We start from the raw sequence: 22,752 nt of genomic DNA, 5'->3' as shown, positions 1-22,752 counted from the left end.
AGAGAATGTGATACTTGACTCCTGCATTTAAGACACATTACAGCTTGCAATTCAAGCACTAACAGCTGCCAGTATGGGGATTTATAGTTTAGTCAACTGTTATTATTTAAATGCCAAGGTTCCACATGGCATTGCCACTTACTAATTTATGAATTTGTCCAGGTCGACTTTCTTCATAAGCCTTGCTGTAGAATGAATGAAATATTGTCATGGTGATAGGGATACAGAGGAAGCATGCAAAGAACTCATGACTTTGGTGAGAGCTGTGCAGTCTAGTACCTTGTCCCATGTGGCTGCTGAGCACCAGTAGCAGCGTTGCAGGGCCCATTTGAAACTTTCTGTACATGTGCAACACATAGCAGTCTCACTGAGCAATGTGAACTGCTTAACAAATCATTTCATGTGGAAGCAATACTATGAAAACCAGGATATCCTGTTTTCAAATAAAACACATTATCAACATAATTGTGATGTACTGCTTAAATATTTTTCCCCATTTGTATCATTATTAATCTGGCAAATCTACTCTAGAACATAATAGAAGCTTATTAAATATATCTGAAAAAAAAAAAACAAAACCAAATTAGGTTGTTTCCTATACTGCAAAATTAGGATTTTTTTTTTTTTTTTTTTTTTTTTTTTTTTTTTTATCTTGGGGGCTTTTGACCTTTGACAAAGATCACTGACTGGATGGGTTAGGAAAAAGCCAAGGGAGGACTATGCATAAAATTTTATTGTTCATCAGAGGAGGGGTGAGAGTTTATAAATAGCACCCTCCCTCCTCCTTGCCCAATGTCTATCCCTCATGAGTTATTTTTGTTGGCTACGTTAAGAACCTGACATTTGATTCATTCTCAGTGTGTCCTGCCTTGGTCCTTTGAAACAGAATGGACAGCAAGCAAAAGGTCAAAGCTGTTGTTGCTGGTTGCATATGTACAGGGCCACAACTGACAACAGAGCCTGAGGAAGATCACAATATTAAACATGGCAAAATGCTTGGTCAAGATCAGGACTCAACGAAGCCTCCACTTGCACATGATGAACCACTGCAGCAGTAATGTGTTTGTTCGTCTGCTGAAACATGGCTCCAAGATCACACCTCGAAATGCTGGTACGTGCTTTGCCCTGAGCCATCTGTCATTCTGTGCCTAGTAAGTGTGATTGCTTCCAGCTGCATGCTCACCGTTGGTGATCCAGAGAGAAGCTAAGGACAATGTGACATATATTCTCTTATATAAGGCATGAAGAAAGGGAGAAAAATAGGAAGAAGAGAAGTAGAGACAGACATTGAGAAGTGTAAACAAGGAAGTAAGAAGGGAAATAAGAAGCCAAGTTCTATTGACCAACAAAATAATAAAGGTTACCTTTATTCACCAGATCCAAGAGGAGTGATGCTGTGTATTCTTCCAGATTGTTCAGTAACGAGAGACGATACTGATAAGATAAAATGAGCAATCAAAACAGTTCTTTGCCTCTTGTCATGAGAGTTTGGGATCTCGGGTCTGTTTCTGAGTATGAGACAGAGTCTGAATTTTATCTTCAAAGCAGCACTTTACTAAAGTACAATATCAGGCCTTCTTCTGGTCTCTGGGGGCTTATACACAGCAAAAAACAAAAACAAAAACAAAACATGCAATCCACATAAGTAAAATTAAAATAGAATAAAAATAAATAGCTAAATAACTACATTCAGGCTGCTGCTATACCAATTTCTTTTCCAGATAACTATCATGTTTAAGTTTAATGGTATTTCATGGTTTGAGAAAGTGAAATAGAAATTGAAATAGAATTTTAAAGTCAGATCCACAGCTACAATGCTGCTGAAGTTATATATGTTCTTATGTTTGTGTGTGTTTTGTCAGCAACTGATGACAGTACAATTTATTTTGAAAAGTTGCTGGAATTAGTCATAGCTGAGAAATATCTACAAAATTGACTTCTTAGTTGAGATTAACTATATTTTATGTTACTATGAGTGATGTGTTTCTGTTTTAAAGCCTATATATTCACTCTTTGTTTTGTTTGATGGAGGCTTGTGTGCCTAGGCTAGTCTGTAACTTTCTGTGTCATACAAAGGTGTCTTGGAACTCACAATCCTCCTTTAACTTCATGAGTTATGTGATTTATATATGCAAGCATTATGTTCATCTTATTTTTAGAAGCACAAATGTATAGAACATTTTCTTGTGCATTAATATTCTCAATAACAAATTAGAAATGCTGAAAGAATCACATAATGTGTTTTTTAATGAATAGAATTGTTCTGGGTATGGTATTTTATGATGCATTTTAAACTTATGATTGATAACGAATTTCCATAGTAATGGATATTAATATGAATCTTTTCAAAATGGACCAGATAATAGAGAGAATACATATCTAATGTAGAAAAATAATAATTCAATTCATATAATCACAAAAATCAGCATTTCTTGTTTTTTTTTTTGTTTTTGGTTTTTTTTTTTTTTTTTTTTTTTTTTGGTAATAATGGATAGTGATGAAGGTAACTTAGAAACAAGTATTTCTCTATGATTCCTAAAATATATATTTGTTAGGGTATAGAATACAGATTTTATTGAAATTATACAATTATCTTTAAAAAACACTATCAAAATAAGTATGAGAATGTTTGCTCTCCACATAACTACTAAATCTATTAGGACCATGTATGTAGCATTTGGCAGGCAAAATGCCTGAGAATGTAAGTCAGTAGTAGAGTCATTTCTTATGCACTAGGCTCTAATTTCTGTAACCCAGGGATTTAAATAAAGTTCCAGCTTTTTGCTTTACCTGAAAACAGAAGTACAGTCATTTCCTAAATGCGTCATTTGCCAGAGTGATATATTTTTCTAAACGACACAAAATGATTGCCTAGCTTCCACAGTTTATATTAGGGTTCACTCTTGGTATACCTTAGTACATGTTATGAATCTGTAGAGGTGCATGTTGGCACTGCATCATAAAAACTCTTTTTTTAATTAATTCATTCATATTATATCTCAATTGTTATCCCATCTCTTATATCCTCCCATTCCTCCTTCCCTCCCATTTCCCCTTACTCCCCTCTCGTACAACTGTGACTGAGGGGGACCTCCTCCACCTGTATATGCTCACAGGGTATCAAGTCTCTTCCTGGTAGCCTGCTATCCTTCCTCTGAGTGCCACCAGGCCTCCCCATCCAGGGGATATGGTCAAATATGGGGCACCAGAGTTCATGTGAAAGTCAGACCCCACTCTCCACTCAATTGTGGGGATTGTCCTGTCCATGGCCTAGATCTGGGTAGGGGTTTGAAGTTTACTGCACGTATTGTCCTTGGTTGGTGCCATAGTTTGAGTGGGACCCCTGGGCCCAGATCTGCTCATCATAATGTTCTTCTTGTAGGTTTCTAGGACCCTCTGGATTCTTCTATTTTCCCATATTCCCATACTTCTCTCACCTAGAGTCCCAATAGGATGTCCTCACATCTATCCCACTTCCCTGGTAGGTGAAGACTTTCATGGGACATGGCCCTTGGGCTAGTGTCCAGTTATAAGTGAGTATATACCATTTGAGTCTTTCTGCTTCTGGGTTAACACACTTGTTATGATCATTTCTAGTTCTATCCATTTGTCCACAAATTTGGGGATTTCCTTGTTTTTAATAGCTGAGTAATATTCCATACTGTAAATATACCACAGTTTCTTTATCCATTCTTCTACTGAGGGACACTTAGACTGTTTCCAGATTCTGGCTATTATGAATAAGGCTGCTGTGAATGTGGTTGAGCATATGTCCTTGTTTTGTGCTGGAGCATCTTCTGGGTAGAACCACTTAAAGAAATGCTCAATGTCTTTAGTCGTCAGAGAAATGCAAATCAAAACAACTCTGAGATTCCATCTTACACCCATCAGAATGGCTAAGATAAAAAATTCAAGTGACACCACATGCTGGTGAGGATGTGGAGAAAGAGTAACACTCCTTCATTGCTGATGGGAATGCAAACTAGTATAACCACTTTGGAAATCTATCTGGCACTATCTCAGAAAACTGGGAATAGGGCTTCCCCAAAAAACGCTTTGAATGACCTAAAATTCTCTGTGTTACTCTTATAATTACTGTTTTCTCCAAACCACTGGCTGACACTTAAAAAAAAAAAAAAAGAAAGAAAGAAAAAGAAAAGAAAAGAAATCTCTATCACCTGTTCAAGACAGTAGCCTAGTAGAGTCATATAAGATGCAGATTCTTCTCTTTCTTTGAGCTACAAATATCTAAGATTTATCCAGGACATCATTTTAAAATTGAATTATATAACTTAATTGGATATACTGATTACTTTCAAATTTTTACTTTTAATTATTCCTATAATATTTCCTCTTTTATTGTTTCCAAAAAAGTGTAGATAATTGTAGATAAGTCATTTCTGTGGTAGAAATCTCAAGTCTTTACCTTTTCAGAGGTAAAGATTTAATGCAAAAGGGGCCAAAATAAAAAGAGCACAGTATCGTGTTTGGTCATAATGATAAACAAATTCACAAGATAGAATGGTAGCTCTGAAGTTAAGTTGTGATTGGGAACAATTAAGAAAGAATTTTAATGGACACTGGCTTAAATAATAAGATAATAGTTTTTAATCTAACATAAATTCCAGAAACAAATTGTGAGAGTAAGTTTTATTATCTCTTTTCCCAACTCTTCTAATTGGCAGGGTTCACCTCAAAACAGTGAACTTGGCTATGATTTCTGGCTTCTCCTTAACTTCCAACATTGTTAAACTATTAGGTTAGTTTTATGTCAACTTGCTACGAGCTAGAGCCATTCTTTTTTTCCTCTCTTCTTCTTCTTCTTCTTCTTCTTCTTCTTCTTCTTCTTCTTCTTCTTCTTCTTCTTCTTCTTCTTCTTCTTCTTCTTTCTGGGCACAATGGCGATTGTCTATAATCCTAGCACTCAGAGAGGCAGAGGCAGGCAGATCTTTGTGAGTTTAAGACCAGCCTGGTCTACAAAGCAAGTAAAGGACAGCCATGGCTACACACAGAAACTCTGTCTCAAAGAACAAAAGCAAGCAAATAACAACAATCAAAAAACAAACAAACAAACAAAAAAAGAAAATGCCTCCATACAACTAGCCCACAGGTTAGTATTTGAATAACTAATTTGTTGATTAATTCTCTGTCAATGGTTGGTGTGGAAAGATCAAGCCCACAGTGAGTGGTAAAAGCCCTGGACCGGAACTCTAAATGGAGGCAGAGCAAGCTGAGAGAAACAACTCAGCAAGCAACATTCCTCTGTGGCCTCCATCTTCAGATTCTTACCTTGAGTTCCTGCCCTGACTTGTTTCTGTGATAGACAATGGCCTGAGCATTGTGAGATAAAACAAATCCTTTCGTTACATCAGTAGAAACTGAACTGAGACAGAAGTTGTTTCCAGTGAGTAGAATATTGCTGTGAAAGACAGACATAACCACGTGTTGTGGAGAAGATTACAGGAGTTTGGAACTTTGAGCTAGAAAAGACATGGAGTCTACAGAGATTAATGGGCTATTTGGGAACTTGGAAGATAAGGGTGAGAGCAGTCCAGATGATGGAGTCCCTGCCTCTGTCATTTCAGAGACAAGCCAAGATTTTCAGGACCATTTATGTGATACCTTGAGTTAAGATTCTATGGTTTTGGTCAGCTGGAGCTGGGGCTGTAATTAACAAGAGACCAGAACAACTATAGTGACCTTAGCTTTGCTACTATAGTCAATACTGGTTAGCAAGGGGTAAAGAATGGATTGTGATTAAGAAGAGACAAGCATCATTGATGTATAATCTTCTGGGAAGTTTTTCCTCAATGTGGGCAAACAGAAATTGTGGTTGATGGGCATCATATGGCTGATGCTAATGATGTGTATGGCACTATGTGGCAGGGTCAGAATCCTCAAAGAGAGGCCAGGAGAGGCCATTGATGGGAGTGTACCCTCCGTTGCCAGGGAGACCCCATCATATTAGAGATACAACTACCATGGATGACCATGAAGGACAGCAGCAGATGTGGAGTGGAGCCTGCCTGGGCCTATTAGACATATAAAGTGCTGTGTGTGACAGACCCAGAGAAGTGGAGCTGGCCAGACCCTTTGGAGACTAGAGGATCATAAGTCACAGACATATGACACCAAGCTTTACACTGTTGGATTTTTGTTTTGTTTTTATTTGATTTGATTATAACTAAGCCCTGATACTCTTGGAATAAGAAAGTACTTAACTTGTTTTATTTTTTGTTTGTTTGTTGTTTGTTTGTTTTTTGCCCCTACTAGGAGCCCAAAAACCTGATAAGAGACTTTGAAATATTAGAGAGATTTTAGTTACTTTTTGAGACTTATATTTTAGAGAGACCTTGGGTTTTTAGAGATTGAACTTTTAAAGTATTTGATTGCATAAAGACCTTTAAAAGTTGAAATGGTTTATATTATAATCATGATATTAATATGACATCTTAGGGGAACAAGGAGAGATTATGGTTTAATAATGATGTGTTTTTGTGTCACTCTAACAAGGGGTCAGTTTTGTTAGTTTTATGTAAATGTGACACAATTTAAAATCTTTTGGGAAGAGAGACTCTCAATTTGAAACAAATATTTGTAAGACTGGCCTGGAGGGTCAGTTGGTTAAGAGAACTAGCTATTCTTCCAAAGGACCCTGGGTTAATTCTTAACACCCACACACATCACTATCTCTAACTTTATTTTATTTATTTATTTTTATTATTATTATTTTTTTATTAATTTATTCTTGTTACATCTCAATGGTTATCCCATCCCTTGTATCCTCCCATTCCTCCCCCCGCCCCATTTTCCAATTATTCCCCTCCCCTATGACTGTTCCTGAGGGGGATTTCCTCCCCCTGTATATGCTCATAGGGTATCAAGTCTCTTCTTGGCAACATGCTGTCCTTCCTCTGAGTGCCACCAGGTCTCCCCCTCCAGGGGACATGGTCAAATGTGAGGCACCAGAGTACGTGAGAAAGTCATATCCCACTCTCCACTCAACTGTGGAGAATATTCTGACCATTGGCTAGATCTGGGAAGGGGTTTAAAGTTTACCTCCTGTATTGTCCTTGGCTGGTGTGGTGCCTTAGTTTGAGCGGGACCCCTGGGCCCAAATCTGCCTATCATATTGTTCTACTTGTAGATTTCTAGGACTCTCTGTATCCTTTTATTTTGCTATTCTCCCATGTGTCTCTCATTTAGAGTCCCAATAGGATGCCTTCCCCTCTGTCCCAGTTTCCTGGTAAGTGAAGGCTTTCGTGGGACATGCCCCTTGGGCTAGTATGCAGATATAAGTGAGTATATACCATTTGATTCTTTCTGCTTCTGGGTTAACTCACTCATTATGATCATTTCTAGCTCAATCCATTTATCCACAAATTTTGGGAATTCCTTGTTTTTAATAGCTGAGTAGTATTCCATAGTGTATATGTACCACAGTTTCTTTATCCACTCTTCTACTGAGGGACACTTAGGCTGTTTCCATGTTCTGGCTATTATGAATAAGGCTGCTATGAACATGGTTGAGCAAATTTTCTTGTTGTGTGCTGGAGCATGCTTCTGTAAGGCAGGAGACACTGTCAAGAGAACAAAGTGACAGCCTACAGATGGGGAAAAAATCTTCACCAACCCTACATCTGACAAAGGTCTAATATCCAAAATATATAAAGAACTCAAGAAATTAAACACCACCAAACCGAATAACCCAATTGAGAAAGGGGGCTTGGAACTAAACAGAGAATTCTCAACAGAGGAGTATCAAATGGCTGAGAAACACTTAAAGAAATGCTCAACCTCTTTAGTCATCAGGGAAATGCAAATCAAAACAACTCTGAGATTCCATCTTACACCCATCAGAATGGCTAAGATGAAAAATATCTCTAACTTTAGTTCAGGGAATCCAAGACCCTCTTTTGTCTTTTGTAAGCCCCAAGCATGGATATGGTACACAGATATATGTTCAGGCAAAGTACCTATAAACATAAAATTAAAAAAAAAATTAAAGATTGGTCAATAGGCAAGTCTGTTGGGTATTTTCTTGGTTAATGATTGATGTGTGAGGGTCCATCCCACTGTAGGGGGTGAAACTGTTTTGGGTTCTATGCTGGGTTCTATGTTTTGGATGCACATGCTGGGAAAGCAAAGAAGAATAAGCCAGAATGTAGCACTGCCCCTACCAGTGCCTGCCATGGCTTCTTCTTCAGTGCCTGCTCCAACTTCCCACAGTGAAAAGTGTGACTTGAGAGTTGTAAAATAAATGAAACCCTTTGCTTTCCAAGTTCCTTATGGCCATGATGATTTATCAGAGCAATAAAACCCCTAATAGTACAGAGTCACTACCTTTCCAGTGTGTTCATTTTTAATTTATTTACCTTTATATCCCAATTGTACACAGACCTAAAGAAGCTAAATAACAAGGAAGCCCTTAGGGAGGATGCTTAATTCTCATTCAGAAGGGCAAATAAAATAGACACTCAATTGGTTGAAGAGAAGGAGCTGGATGGGAGTCCATCATAGAGGTTCTCTGAAAGATTCCACCCAGTGGGGGATCAAAGCAGATGCTGAGACTCACAACCAAACTTTGGGGTGGAACACAAGGAGTCTTATGGAAGTGTTGGGGGATAGAAGGATCTGGAGGGGACAGGAGTGCCACAAGGAGACTAATAGATCCAGTGTGCTTTAAGAAACAACAACCTAGCCTGGCTAGAGAGAAAGAGGGAGGAGGATTGCTTTGAGTTTGAGGCCTGATCTACAAGGTGAGTTAAGGACAACCAAGGGTACACAGGGAAACCCTGTCTTTAAAAGGAGGAGAAGAATTAGAAGAAGAAGAAGAATGAGGAGGAGGAGGAAGAGGAGAAGAAGAAGAGGAGGAGGAAGAAAAAACCTTTTCTTTATTTCTATTAAGATTGAGAAACACACCAGTTCTCAAAATAAATATAGCTAGCAGACTGGACATGCTCCTTCCAAGTGTTTTAGTATGCTAATTGTAATAGCATGTAATCCTTGTGTTATGAAAGGAACTTTACATACATTAACATATGTTCATTCGCCTGCCATAGCTCATGCAGTTATGACTTGAATTTTCTCCTAATTTATGCATAGGAAGTAAGAACATATCAATTGTCAGAACTGGTTCCTTGGAATTAGTAAAAAGTCAGAGTCCAGCAAACTGATGTCAGAATTTGTATACTTAAAGACAAAAGTAATTTCCAAGTGGGTAATAAAGGATGCATAGTTATCCAAACTTCCTTAACATAGAACATTCATTCTGAGGAAAAGCTGGCAGCATTTTCAAGGATAGTAGTACCTGGTAGTCCCAGGCTGAGCAAGTCTTAATCAGCATAATGGAACTAAACATATGATTGACACTTTCAGGAAGAAGGTAGAGTGAGAAGAGCAGAGAACTACAAGGAGTTTTCTATAGAGGCCAGTACAGAGATTGAGTGAACTGAGGACTGACGTAGCTCAAGTCAGTTAATGAAAGGCAAAAAAACAAAACAAAACAAACAAAAACCCTGTCAACTCATGGAGGCTGAGTGATGAGGACACAGAATGAATATGCATATACCACATGTGTGAGCATTTGCGTGCACACGTGTGTGCACATGCATGCCCCCCCACACACATTGAACTTAGCACTGTAGTCATTGAAGACTTTATGAAAGCCATTTCAATAGGCAGTATGCAGAAAATAATAACTGAGAAATGTAGACAAAAGGACTATATAATTTCTCCTCATGAGTTCTAGACATTCATCACAAAAGATAATGTTATTTTAGGTATGAGAAGAGTCAATGGGAACAGAGGTGAAACTGTGAAGTTAATAGGTGGTGGCCACAAGAAGAGAACTCATTATGCCAGATGAAGTTTCCTAGAATAGAAAAGGGGGAGAAAAAAAGATTACTGAGGTATTGAGAGACTACCACCTTCCTAAGAAGCAGCAGATACAGAAACAAGAAAGACTTTAGGATTGCTCTGTGTGTGTGTGTGTGTGTGTGCATGCATATGTGTTTGTGTCTGTGTGTGCATGTGCATGCGGGTGTGCGTGTGTGTGTGTGTGTGTGTGTGTGTGTGTGTGTGTGTGTGTGTGTGTGTGTTTGGCCAACTTTCCATTTTTTAATGTTGTTTGGAATCACAAGGATAGGTTTTCATAGGTTGAACTTAGAATAAACAAGTTGCATTCCAAGAATGTCTGGTATGAGATATTCTGAAATGACCAGTTGAAAGTGAAAATCTTTCCCAAGAACATGTATGACATTCAAGAGAATTTAAAATTTCAACCCATGGATCATGAATTTCATTTGAAAGATTAAAGTATATGCTGCTTCATATGAATAGAAAACTTTTATATGATGGATACCACATGCACTGTATAGTAAAAATTTTTAATTCATTTTATTTCACATTTAAGTTGCAACTACAAATAGCAAATTCTATATTGCTTTGGTCTCTATGTTGTCTATGATACAATAATAGGTGATATGACACCAGATGAACTGAGAGTAAAGAACATATTAATCGTGATATAAAGTACAGGCACAAAATGGATCTGATCCAGGCAAATTACATGAGTGGTCACTCTATGTGTAACAAGGCTGTGGTTTTAGTGAATAAAAATTAGTTCAATAACAGAGGAATAGAAAATACTTTGGACTTTGGATCCAGACACTCTTAGGAACAAATCTCTGATTAACCCCTTCTTTGGGGAAAGGGAAGTGACTACTTTTATCAGGATCAGTGGCTTGGAATACTTGGTCAAGTTGAAATATCGGAAGTCTGGATGATAATTTTTAAGTTTTATGAATAATAAACTATCTGCCTAATAAAACTACAAAGTATATTGTGTGGATTGCAAAGATCATTTGTAAAAATAGGATTTTAAAAGTGTTAGTTATAGCAAATCTATTTAGCTCTTTCCACCTATCAAAGCTCCCTGTTACCCCATACAGTTCACATTAAGTTCAGTCAGGCTCTGGGGACAGGTGATAGGAGACCAATATTAGAGGTGTTAGGAGTGCAAGGGAGAAGACACTGTGCAGGACCCAAGCACAGTTGTAAAGAATTAGCACTGGACTATTTTTAAAGGTCTGTTCCACCTTATGTTTACAAATAGTCAGTGATGTTTCTATGTTGGTAGCAACCCTGAAGTAGGAAAAGGTTGAAACAAGGTGATAGGGTATTATTGCTGGAATCTACATAAGAAAGGACATCAGATCTGAGCTGGGTAGTCCAAATGAAGAGATTAAGAAGTTGTCCTGGACATGGTATTCTGTGCACATTCTGAAGGCAGATATACAGAAGCCGTCCATAGGCCCAGTGTGAGTGTCAATAAGGATATTAAAGGTCTTGGTCTGAGCAAGTAGAGTGTGGGTTGCCATCAAAATGTGCTGTTCTCTGTAAACTCAAGCTATTCCTTATTTGGGGCTACAGTAGAGGGATGCAAGAAGCAGAAGGTATGGAAAGTACATAAGGAGGATATGAAAATTCTTTTAGATCCCAGCATACTCAGGTAATCAAGCTTATTCCTTTTCAAGTCTCTGATGGAGTTGAAGACCAGGTAGCTTAGTTTTATAATGAAGCTTCACTCTTTAGGGGTTAAGATACTTTTAGGTCTGGATAGATGTTTTAAGTTGATAATGACAAGATGTGATAGAGACTGATTTACATTCAGAATTTTAGATGCACCAAGATAGGAAAGATGTTTTCTTCAAGGCTGTCAAATACAAATAGTCAAAAACACTAAGAATATAATATTTATATAATTCTTGACTGTGTCACGGTTCTTCTTGCAATAGGTAGTTTATTGTATATATGTGTAGTAATATAAATGTATATGTAAAAAATAAAAAATGTTTAAAAAATTATTAAAAAGAATATTCTTTTATAAACAACAACAAGAAAGCAGATGCTCCATTTTCATGACTATACAAATGGAAACAGAACAAAAGGGGGTGGTATTTGCAGAGCAGTGAACATACATACTCAGGCAGGGTTTTATTGTTTTCTAAGCAGAACAGTCTAGTGACCTCCTGGGCAGGAGAAATCCTCTCATTAAAAGACACTAAACATTCCTAAAATTTATAACAGTTTTTTTTTAAATTTTTACACATAAATACAATATATTCCATACAACAAGAATAACCATGAAACAATCAGGAATTATATAAATGTTACATTCATAGTGTTTTGGTTATTTGTATTTGGCATCCTTGAAAAAAACATCTTTCCTTTCTTGGTGAGTCTAAAATTCTGAATGTAAATCAATATTTATCACATCTCATCTCTATCAACTTAAAACAGCTCTCTAGACCTAAAAATAACTTACCCCCTAAACAACTAAGCTTAACTGTAAAACTAAACTATCTGGTTTTCCACCCCATCAGAGACTTGAGAAGGAATAAAACTTAATTATCTGAATAAACCAGAAGTGCAGGTTAGCATCTTCCAAAATGAAAAGAATGACAGAGACAGTTTGCTGCCTGAACCATCATCCAAAACCCTCTACGATGTTGGAGCATCATCTTCAGCCTCTGGCCCGGTATATCTGACAGGCATATCTATGAGGCAGGAACTACCGAGGACTTGTTTACCCTGTCTTGGCAGAGTTTGGCCCTCAACTTTGCCTGCATCCAATCTTGACCATTGTAAGGCAGAGTTCTGTCTGTGGCAAAAATGAGGACATTTTACCCAGTGGATGGTTTGCCACATTTGAAGCTATCTCCATAAGGAGGTTCATTGATGCTCATCATCTTATTTGAGGTAGGCTGGATGTTGCTAGGAATTAATCTGTCTTATTGTCAGAGAATCTTTAAAATAATAAAACATCTTTTTTTTTCTTTTTTATTCTTGTTACATCTCAATGTTTATCCCATCCCTTGTATCCTCCCATTCCACCCCCCCTCCATTTTCCCATTATTCCCCTCCCCTATGACTGTTCCTGAGGGGGATTACGTCCACCTATATATTCTCATAGGGTATCAAGTCTCTTCTTGGCTACTTGCTGTCCTTCCTCTGAGTGCCACCAGGTCTCCCCCTCCAGGGGACATGGTCAAATGTGAGGCACCATAGTACGTGAGAAAGTCGTATCACACTCTCCACTCAACTGTGGAGAATATTCTGACCATTGGCTAGATCTGGGAAGGGGTTTAAAGTTTACCTCCTGTATTGTCCTTGGCTGGTGCCTTAGTTTGAGCGGGATCCCTGGGCCCAAATCTGCCTATCATATTGTTCTACTAGTAGATTTCTAGGACCCTCTGTATCTTTTTATTTTGCTATTCTCCCATGTGTCTCTCATTTAGAGTCCCAATAGGATGCCTTCCCCTCTGTCCCAGTTTCCTGGTAAGTGAAGGCTTTCGTGGGACATGCCCCTTGGGCTAGTATGCAGATATAAGTGAGTATATACCATTTGATTCTTTCTGCTTCTGGGTTAACTCACTCATTATGATCATTTCTAGCTCAATCCATTTATCCACAAATTTTGGGAATTCCTTGCTTTTAATAGCTGAGTAGTATTCCATAGTGTATATGTACCACAGTTTCTTTATCCACTCTTCTACTGAGGGACACTTAGGCTGTTTCCATGTTCTGGCTATTATGAATAAGGCTGCTATGAACATGGTTGAGCAAATTTTCTTGTTGTGTGCTGGAGCATCTTCTGGGTATATTCCAAGGAGTGGAATAGCTGGGTCTTGAGGAAGCCCTATTCCCATTTTTCTGAGATAGCACCAGATAGATTTCCAAAGTGGCTGTACTAGTTTGCATTCCCACCAGCAACATCTTTAAATGTCATATTCTTTATGTTTCTGAGGTTTTTGAAGACCTTATATAACTATTTTACTTCATCTCTCTATAGAATCATATCTATCTGTTAAACCTAGGATGTATAATCTGGTGATAAAAATAGACTAGTAATTGAAATGAACATGATTTGATCAACTAACAATTAGCTTGTATTACTTGACTATCCTAAACTCCCTGCAACAGCACTTTCAATATTGGAAGGAAGTAAACCTTGTACTATAATTGAGTTGTATGGGTACAATATCTCATAGCAGAGTAGTGTGTGAAGACTAATCTTAAATTTGAATTCTATATACATCTATCAATATTAAACTTATTTTGCATCAATATACAAAATATAGACCAATAAATTAAAAATGACCTCATTTGTGAGTAACAATTAAGGCCTTAAGTTGAGGGGTAGATTTAATAATCTACTTTTTTGTCATATCGTTCCTGTATATTTCTATATTCCCCTTCTTTCTTTTCAACCCCTATCTCCATACCAAAGAAAGAAAAAGGAAAAGAGATACATCCCTAAGCCTAACCTCGTTTTCTCTCTGAATAAGGCTAATAGTAACTTATAACCAATTTCCCCTGAAAATAATCATCTGTAGCCCCAAAGAGTAACCAAAAACCTACCCAACTCCCTTTATGGAAAATGGGGCATCATTCTCTTAAGGTTTCTTCTGGCTCATCTGGGGTGAATAATGCCTTTGTAGGGACCCAACTAAAATTGGGAAAAATGATTAACCAAGCCAGGAATAGTATTTGTGGTCCAGTTTCTAAGTGTTGAGAAATTCTAGGCTTAATTAAAGTTCTATGTGGAACAGTCTGAAATGCTAGGCCAGTTGGGATCAGAAGCTTTCTTCAAAGCTGTCCTGGGAGCTTTCCCATTCTGATTAGGAACAGCAACCTGAAGGATGCAGGATGTCATCCACCAGCCTGCCGAGAGGGATGAATCATGTCAAACCTCATCTAGTGTTGCTCTTAGGTCAGATATACCAAAAAATATCCATTGGCTCTTGAAAGATAAAAGTAAAAAAGCAAAAGCTCATTCCTATACTTTTTGATGACAAAGAAGTTGTAAACTGTTTTATGATTCTCATTTACCAGTGGGGTTTTTTTGGGGTGGAGGAGGGAGTTCAATTCCATGCTGGTATATCTTAGAGAGAACATCTTTGCTGTTTTGTTTAGTGTTCATTAAAAACATAAGGCTCAGTTAGGAGAGCCAGGCTCTAATCTTGAAAGGAGGTTGCTGCATTTTCCATGCACTGGGAAACACATCTAATTTTCCCTGTGAAAAAGTTTAAAGTACATACCTTTGACCAAGAGTTTGCCTTCTGGAAATCCATTCAAGAGAAATGGACTGAAATAAAATAGAAGTAATCTTTGTTTGTAAAGGTAGCTTCTGGAACACTTTTTGCAAGTAGACTAAGAACAACTAATTTTTCATGTTAATAAAAAACAGCTTTCAACATGAAATTGTTTAAATTTAAATGTTAAGTGTAAAGAGAAAAAGGTGATTGTGCACACAGTGTGGCTACAATTATTGACTAAATATTCTTCACTAAAAATGGTATACAAGTTAGGTGGTATACAAGTATTTTAGAGGTCAGGGGTTTTCACACATTTTGAAATATTTTCTTGGACTTTACTGATTTACTGTTTCTAAACTGAAAACTAGAGATTTCAAATCCTCTCAAATTTAAAGCTTTATATGGACTCAATTTCTGAACATTATATGCTCAAAAGTTTTGGATATCAGAACTTTTCAGATTTTGGGTTTATGCATCAGAAGTCAACTTATATTCAATATAAGTATTCTGTAACACTAATCCCAGATGGAGACTCATGGAAGACTAAAATTGGTCAATGAATTTAGTTGTGTTATTTACAGGACTATGGGTGAGGGGTTACTTAAGGAACAGAAATGACTCAGCGACAGCTAGCCCATTAAAAGCCCATGCTCACAAAATCTGGAACACAGGAGACCACTCATTGTATGACATGTAGGCAGCTTGACAGGGTAGAAACAGTCCCTTCCAGGTATCTCAGTTAGTCTGATCCTTTTCCAGACAGCACAACTGGTCATTCTCTTTCAGTAAACTTAGTTGGTCTAAGACTTTTCTAAGCAGCTCAACTTGTCTAGGAGCATCTTTCAGAATCTATGTTTGTATAAGCTTGGGGAAAAAGAGGCCTCAAATACCTGTTACTTTCAGGAACTTTTTGATGGCTTAGAGTTATTTAGTTACTGAGTCATACTGGGCATCCCTCCAGACCATCGTGAGCCTCAAACAAGCTTTTCTCCAAGGGGCAGTGTTTCAACTTGGAGAAAATTGTGATATGACAACTAGAAATTCCAAAATTGTGTCTAGAATAAAGACTATAAAACATTCCTCAGAAGTATAATGTTATTACGCTGGGACAGTAGATTCTATAGTTCTATTCTAGTATTCTTTGCAAATACTCTATTGTGCTATAGTACTGAATACTACAAGACTTCCTTCCTAACTATATGTTCATATTATTTTAAAAACCTGACTATAGTTGGAGATTTGCACACCATGGTCACAAACCTAAATGTTCTTACAACCTATAATCGTTGTTTATTTAGGTTTTTTGAGCTGAGAACTTGCAGTGTAAGGTCTGATACTAACATGACTTTGTTTAAAGTAAACACTCCACAGAACAGTTCCATGTATTCCTTGAACTCCGTTTGTTTCTACATTCAGATTTTTGTGAAACAAGCAAATCTGAAATTTAAACTATGAAATAATTTCTTTCCAGGTGCCCCATTGCCCAAAGTGGATGGTTCTGAGCCTCTGGTTGCCAGCTCACCAAGGAAGGGAGCTTGGTGTGCAGACTCTTCAAATGAAGAAGAAGATAAAGTACAAGATGACCTCTTGACCATTTCTGAACTAGCATACAATCCCAGTGTCAGCCTGCTCCCTACCCCAGTGGATGAAGATGAAGTAGAAAAGCTCTTTGACTGTCTATCTAGGCTTGAGTTAGAAAGAGAAGACACAGATGTATTTGAGGAAGTAGATGAAAATGCCTTTTTGATGGCTGAAGAAGAGAAGGTGAAGGAAACTAGTCAAGTTTTGTCATGGAGCTATTCCATCCTGACGGGCCGTATCTGGGTCAATCCTCGGGTCAAGCATTGCTCCAGGCTCCTTGTGGTGGGCCTGGGACTGCTTCTGTTTGTATTTCCCCTGCTCCTCCTCCTTTTGGAGTCAGGTATTGATCTTTCCCTGTTACAAAGAAACCAGAATTTGAGTAGTTTCATTATGAATACTACTATCTCCTAAAGCACTGGGTGGCTAGAAAAGTCAACTAATATTTAATATTAGTATTATCTTTTTCAGTTGGTGCCATGTTCCAAATAGTCAGTCATAAAGCAGTATGTCAAACCCTTAAGTTGGCTTTCTGTACTTCAATGTACTTAATACCAGTTTTTATTGAAAAAGGTTACTTTAGTTGTATGTTACAAAGGAAGCCTTTAAGTAACCATGGCTATTTTTACTGCCATGCAGATTTTCCTTATCCTACATTGGAGTGAGTTACCTTTTACTGTTTCTTTGCCACTGTCATTATTATGAAAGACAATGCTAATAACTAGAGTTTTAGTCAAAGTTAAGAGGAATACTTTTCAATATAATTCTTAGTTATAGCTGCATTCTCCACAAATTTTTATGCAGCTAAATTTATGCTGGGCTTTTTCTTCCGTTCATAAGAAGTATTTTTATATTCAAAGAATTTTTATAAACTTTTTTTGGAAAATAAGTCCAATTGAATTACTTAAGCCTACATATTGTAAAATTAGGTTCACAAAGATGTATCAGGAATTTTTAATATTATGGCACCAATTATTATAAAATATATTTTCGGCAGAAAAATCCAATACTTTATAAGTATGTGTACATGGTATAGAAAAAAAAGTAGAAACAAATTGTAGTAAGTTGTCCAAACAGATGTTGGAAGTGGAGATAATAGACAGAGAATGTTGAGTTGGCATGGGAGGGCATCTTTCACCATTTAGACATGATAATCCTGTACTTCCATTTGTGTTATAGCAACGTATTATAGCAATGTGTTATAGCCTGGATAGTCAGGATGTTTGACAATGAAGTGAAATTTGTAGAAGAAATACTACAAAGATACACTAGTTAATTGCATATTGTTCACTAATTGGGAGTGAAAGAAGATGGGTTGGACAGGTGGAAGGCATCAAAAAAGAACTCTGATGATCCTTGTGGGCAAATAGCCTCTAATGTGGAAGTGATAGTGATGAGGACATTAAACAATGGAAGGAGCTGCTCTACTGCTTTTAAAGTGTACAACAGCACATTTCAGTGATTTTTAAATGACAGTGTAAAAACTTTAAAGTAAAATATTTTTGATCCTTCACAACATTCATTGTGAATCTGTGAAAAAAATCAAAACTGTGTGTGTTGGTGGATATGGGTGTATAAGTGTATGTTTGAGTGTATCTGTATATATGTACCCATGAGTGTACATATTTACATGTACATCAGTGTTTGTATGAGTGTATCTCGGTGTGTATATTTCTGAGTGTATTTGCTTGGATATATGTCAATGTTTATGTGTATTCTGTACATATGTGTATTTGTGTGTTTGTGAGTGTGTATCTGTGTATATCTATGTACGTCTCTATGTGTATTTGTGTGCACACATATATATGTAAGCATGTGGGACTGTACATATGTATATATGTGTGTTTGTGTATGCCTCTGTGTACATATGTAGGTGTGTATACTTGAAGATATCTGTGTCTCTGTGTGTGTTTATGTTGTGTCTGGTCATCTGTATGTATCTTTAATTGTGTCTGTGTTTATTTCTGTGTGTATGTGCTTCTGTGTATGTGAGTATATGTGTATGTCTGTGTGGGTGGTAGAGGAAAAGACAGAAAAATAGGTAAGGGGGAGAGAGAAACCATAGATATATTCTTGATTTTCGGGATGGGCAATATATGCCTTTCTTTGCTGTGTTTCCTTAAGATCTTATTTTATCTTATTCATAATTGAGTCTTCCATTAAAAAGAGTGAAGGGACCATCAGATGGCATACAAACTTAGTTTAGGTAAAGAAGATAGGTGAGGGAAGAAATCCTTCAGTACATTTTTTTGTGTCATTAATTTCATGAACAAAAGGGCCTTGTGTTTTCTGTTAAGAGTGATTATCAACACTGTCAGAACAAAGAGAGAAAATGATGCTGAGTTTACAGCACAGAATGTAGGATTCCACCTATATTCAAATATTTAATTGCCTTCAGTAATTAAGTATATAATAGAACCCTAATTCTAATAAAATTCAAACACTATCAGTAACTGATTCCCAAAGTGAGCTTCTAATCTGCTAGTTCAGTTAGCTCAGGAGCCTTTTTTTTTTTTTTTTTTTTTTTTTTTTTTTTTTTAATATAACAACTGAAACTTTCTTTTTTTCTTTTTTTCTTAATTTATTCTTGTTACATCTCAATGTTTATCCCATCCCTTGTATCCTCCCATTCTCCCCCCCCCCCCATTTTCCCATTATTCCCCTCCCCTATGACTGTTCCTGAGGGGGATTACCTCCCCCTGTATATGCTCATAGGGTATCAAGTCTCTTCTTGGCCTTTGAGTTATGCCACTTGCTACTACATCTGCAGATTTCTTCTTAAAGGCTTTTGGTGATTTGTACTGATATAGAAGTGCATTTACATTCAATAGAACCAGAAAACATTTTGCTTTGGAAGTTTGCAAGTAGAACATTTTTCCAGTGATGCTTTAATTTTTCCATTTTTTCTCTCCTATGACTTTGGAGTTATTAATATAGGGGCTCTCCAGTAGTCAATTTTTCTAATTACTTCCTTTTTTCTTTCAAGTTTTGTCTTCGGTAAATCACCTAGTCTTCACATTTTAAAAATATGTTAAAATTAATATTTTTAAATTCTGGAAGTAATTTCACATTGCAAATACGAACTGAATAGTATTTTCAAAAAAATGTTATTGAGTAAGGAAAGAGTAAGTCCTAATGACTTTAAGTAACAGCTATCAAAAGTAACTCTGGGACTCTAAAATATTATTTAATTGAATCATAATCTTAAAAAAAAATTGTATTGTTAAAAGGCAGTAAACACTTGCCTGAATCAAATAAAGAAAAACATTGCTTTAACAGATGATCAGGATATGATACAACAGACTGGTAGTCATGATGCAACATAATAACAGTCAGAGTTCAGGGCATATGTGAGAGTAGATCAGGTTTCATATTATGGATACATGGGATTTAGGTAATGACACATTTATATGTGTATATAGATAAGTGCTATATGATTTTCACATATAATTATTTATGCTTGTTTGGTGTTTTTTCCTCTTAAATTTTATGGTGGAAAAGCCTATATCTTCAAGGATTTAAAATTTTCATGAAAATCATACCTTTCCACACACTCATATACACAGTGAAGTGGACATGTACCCACAACATGTATTTAATAATACTGCAAACTATATAACTAGAATGATGTGGGTAAAGTATTATATGTTGTCTTCCTAGCATGAATTGTAATGTACAATGTTATATATTTGTAGTATATTTTGTAGTTTATCTAACATTCCTGAAGTCTGGGGATGATTTACAATGGCTCGATTTCACAGGTTTACAAAAGATATGAAATCCACATTACTGTGCTTGGAGCTGTATCTTATTATAGTGATATTTGCACTTCTACAGTTGTTTAATACATTGATATAATTGCAGGATGCTTAAGAAATACTTTAGGGTAGAGAAAGTTTTTGTACTTCAGTTACATTTATGATGAAGCTGTGGAGTCAGTCTGTTAGAAACTGCAGAAGGATGTATGATAGGAGCAGGAAACACATTCACTTCTAGTGATGACAGCCTGAAAAGACTCCTCAGTAATAGAGGAAACTCACACTCTGGTGAAGTTAGTGAGACCTAATGAGTGTTGAAAACAGTCCAAGCTGGGTATTGTGAGACACCCCTTTAATCCCAGCATTGGAGAGACAAAAGCAGAAGAAGGTGGATCCTGAGTTCAAGGTCAGCCTGGTGTACAAGCAAGTTCCAGGAAAGCCAGGGCTACATGGAGAAATCCTGTTTCAAAAAACAAAGACACAAACAAAACTGAACAAACACATACAAAAAAAAAAAAAAAGCAACCCCCCCCAAACAAAACCCCAAAACAAAACCAATGCTAGGCAGAACAGTGTCTTGCTATGTCTTGTCCATGAGACTTCTCTTTTTTTCTGCTGATTCAAATAGAAGGCTCTCTCACAATCTTTACAGTAAAGAGTAAGTACTCAGAGATGCTTTCACCTCTGGAATGATTCCTAGGATTGTTGTCGCTGATGGGACTTGAGCATCTTTGGGCAATTTTTCTCTACTTGGGGAAGATACTTGCTGAAGGTCTCTGCTTACTTATCTTCTTGCTTCTTATTTCCCTGTCTGCCTTGGACCTGCTTTTGGACTTCCAGTCTCTATGCCATAGCCAGAATCATCAGGACCTGCACATGGTGGACCCATTCAAGATTCATTTTCCACATTCCAGGCTCAGTTTCTGACTGGGTAGATAAATTCATGAGTGAGCTCAGGGAAGCTCAGCTGTCGTCACTTCAGAGAGGAAGAAAGAAACATCACTTGGGCCTCAGGCTCCTGCTGTACTCACCCATCCTTTAGTAAAACTGATTTAAACCCTCTTCTGGACATTGTGTCTTTTATACACTGAAAAATTAAATGGTGACACTATTGTGGTTGATACTTAGGTCTTTTAACCTACAATTTCACAACAAGGAAGTGATTGAGAAGCTTATTTTTGCTTGAGGCTTAGACACACACAAGGGATCTCACAGCCTCTACCAAAGAGAAGGAATTAGGAATCAGTTTATAATGGAGGGTTGGTTGGAGACGTACAACCCTATTATGCACCTTTAGTTACAGAAAATATCTCTAAGTAAAGGCCAGAAAGGCAATTCTTACGGTTACAAAAATAATCTTCATAAAATTAAGAGGTATCTTTTGTGGTTACTATGTTTCAAATCACATCTTTTACGTTCCAGTACCTTCTTCAGTTAATATAAATCACCTTGATTCTTCTTATTCACAGAATTATGGTTTTAATCATAGAATTTCTAAGAAATCAAATTTTCAGAGTAAAGAAAAAAAATCAATAAAAACTGTGTGCATAGTGTTTGCCACCTACATTCTTTGGAAGAAGTTAAAAATTCAGCGTTCTGCTACCAGTCTACTCTTATTTTATTGGCACGAATCATTTCCACCTTGTCTTGTCAGTCTGACTTTCCTGACATGGCTGACCTCGTGGTTCCTCAAATGGCAAATCAGATAACACCAATGTTCACTGTCTAGCCATATAAATCTCTAGGCATAGAATTAACATATAGTCTATCTGCTTTGCTTAGATTTCTATTACTGTGATAAAAAGCTAGGACAAAATACCACTTAGAGAGGAGAAGGTTCATTTTGCTTATATTCATCGTCACAGAAGCTAAGGCAAAAGAAAAAAAAATCAGAGTAGGAACCTGGAGAAAGGAACTGATGAGTGGCCATGGAGGAGGGTTGCTTACTGGCTTGTTCCCCTTGGCTTGTTTAGCATTTTTGTTATACAATTCTGTACTACCCCGCCCCGTAAGTAACATCATCTACCCTGGCCTAGGTCCTTTCATATGAATCATTAATCAAGAAAATGCTTGACAGATTTGCCAGTGGGACAGTCTAATGGACCTATTTCCTTAACTGAAACTTGATTTTCTCAGATGACTTTAGAGTATGTCACATTGACAAAATAATCTAACCAGGACAATTACCCTTGTCAGCTTCAAATACCAACTCATTATTAAAGTATAACCTTTCCTTTTTGGTTTATCCCTAAGATCTCATATTAATGTCAATACCACAATATTTTATCACATTCCAAATCTTTAAAATCTCATAA

General features: G+C 36.9%; 1 protein-coding gene across 2 annotated transcripts; it reads left to right on the top strand.

Moving 5' to 3' along the window:
- Positions 1–833: 833 nt before the first annotated feature.
- On the top strand, positions 834–21,513 carry LOC127204370 (FERM domain-containing protein 3-like). Of its 2 annotated transcripts, XM_051163333.1 has the most exons (3): positions 834–1,111; positions 16,573–17,022; positions 21,278–21,513. In XM_051163333.1, exons 1-3 carry the CDS (start codon positions 985–987, stop codon positions 21,289–21,291), a joined length of 591 nt encoding a protein of 196 aa, XP_051019290.1. In that variant the 5' UTR covers positions 834–984; the 3' UTR covers positions 21,292–21,513. The 2 variants fall into 2 exon arrangements, with proteins under 2 accessions (XP_051019290.1, XP_051019279.1); XM_051163322.1 differs by lacking the exon at positions 21,278–21,513 and having other exon boundaries at positions 16,573–17,093.
- Positions 21,514–22,752: the final 1,239 nt, after the last annotated feature.

Source organism: Acomys russatus, chromosome 2 (assembly GCF_903995435.1).
Source record: "Acomys russatus chromosome 2, mAcoRus1.1, whole genome shotgun sequence".
NCBI lineage: Eukaryota > Metazoa > Chordata > Mammalia > Rodentia > Muridae > Acomys > Acomys russatus.
This window is presented reverse-complemented; position numbering and strand designations above follow the sequence as displayed.

Coding starts and splice junctions, on each gene's coding strand:
- LOC127204370 (XM_051163322.1), top strand. CDS start 985: ATGGCAAAATGCTTGGTCAAGATCAGGACTCAACGAAGCCTCCACTTG. Junction 1,112..16,572: donor GATCACACCTCGAAATGCTG/GTACGTGCTTTG, acceptor ATTTCTTTCCAG/GTGCCCCATTGCCCAAAGTG.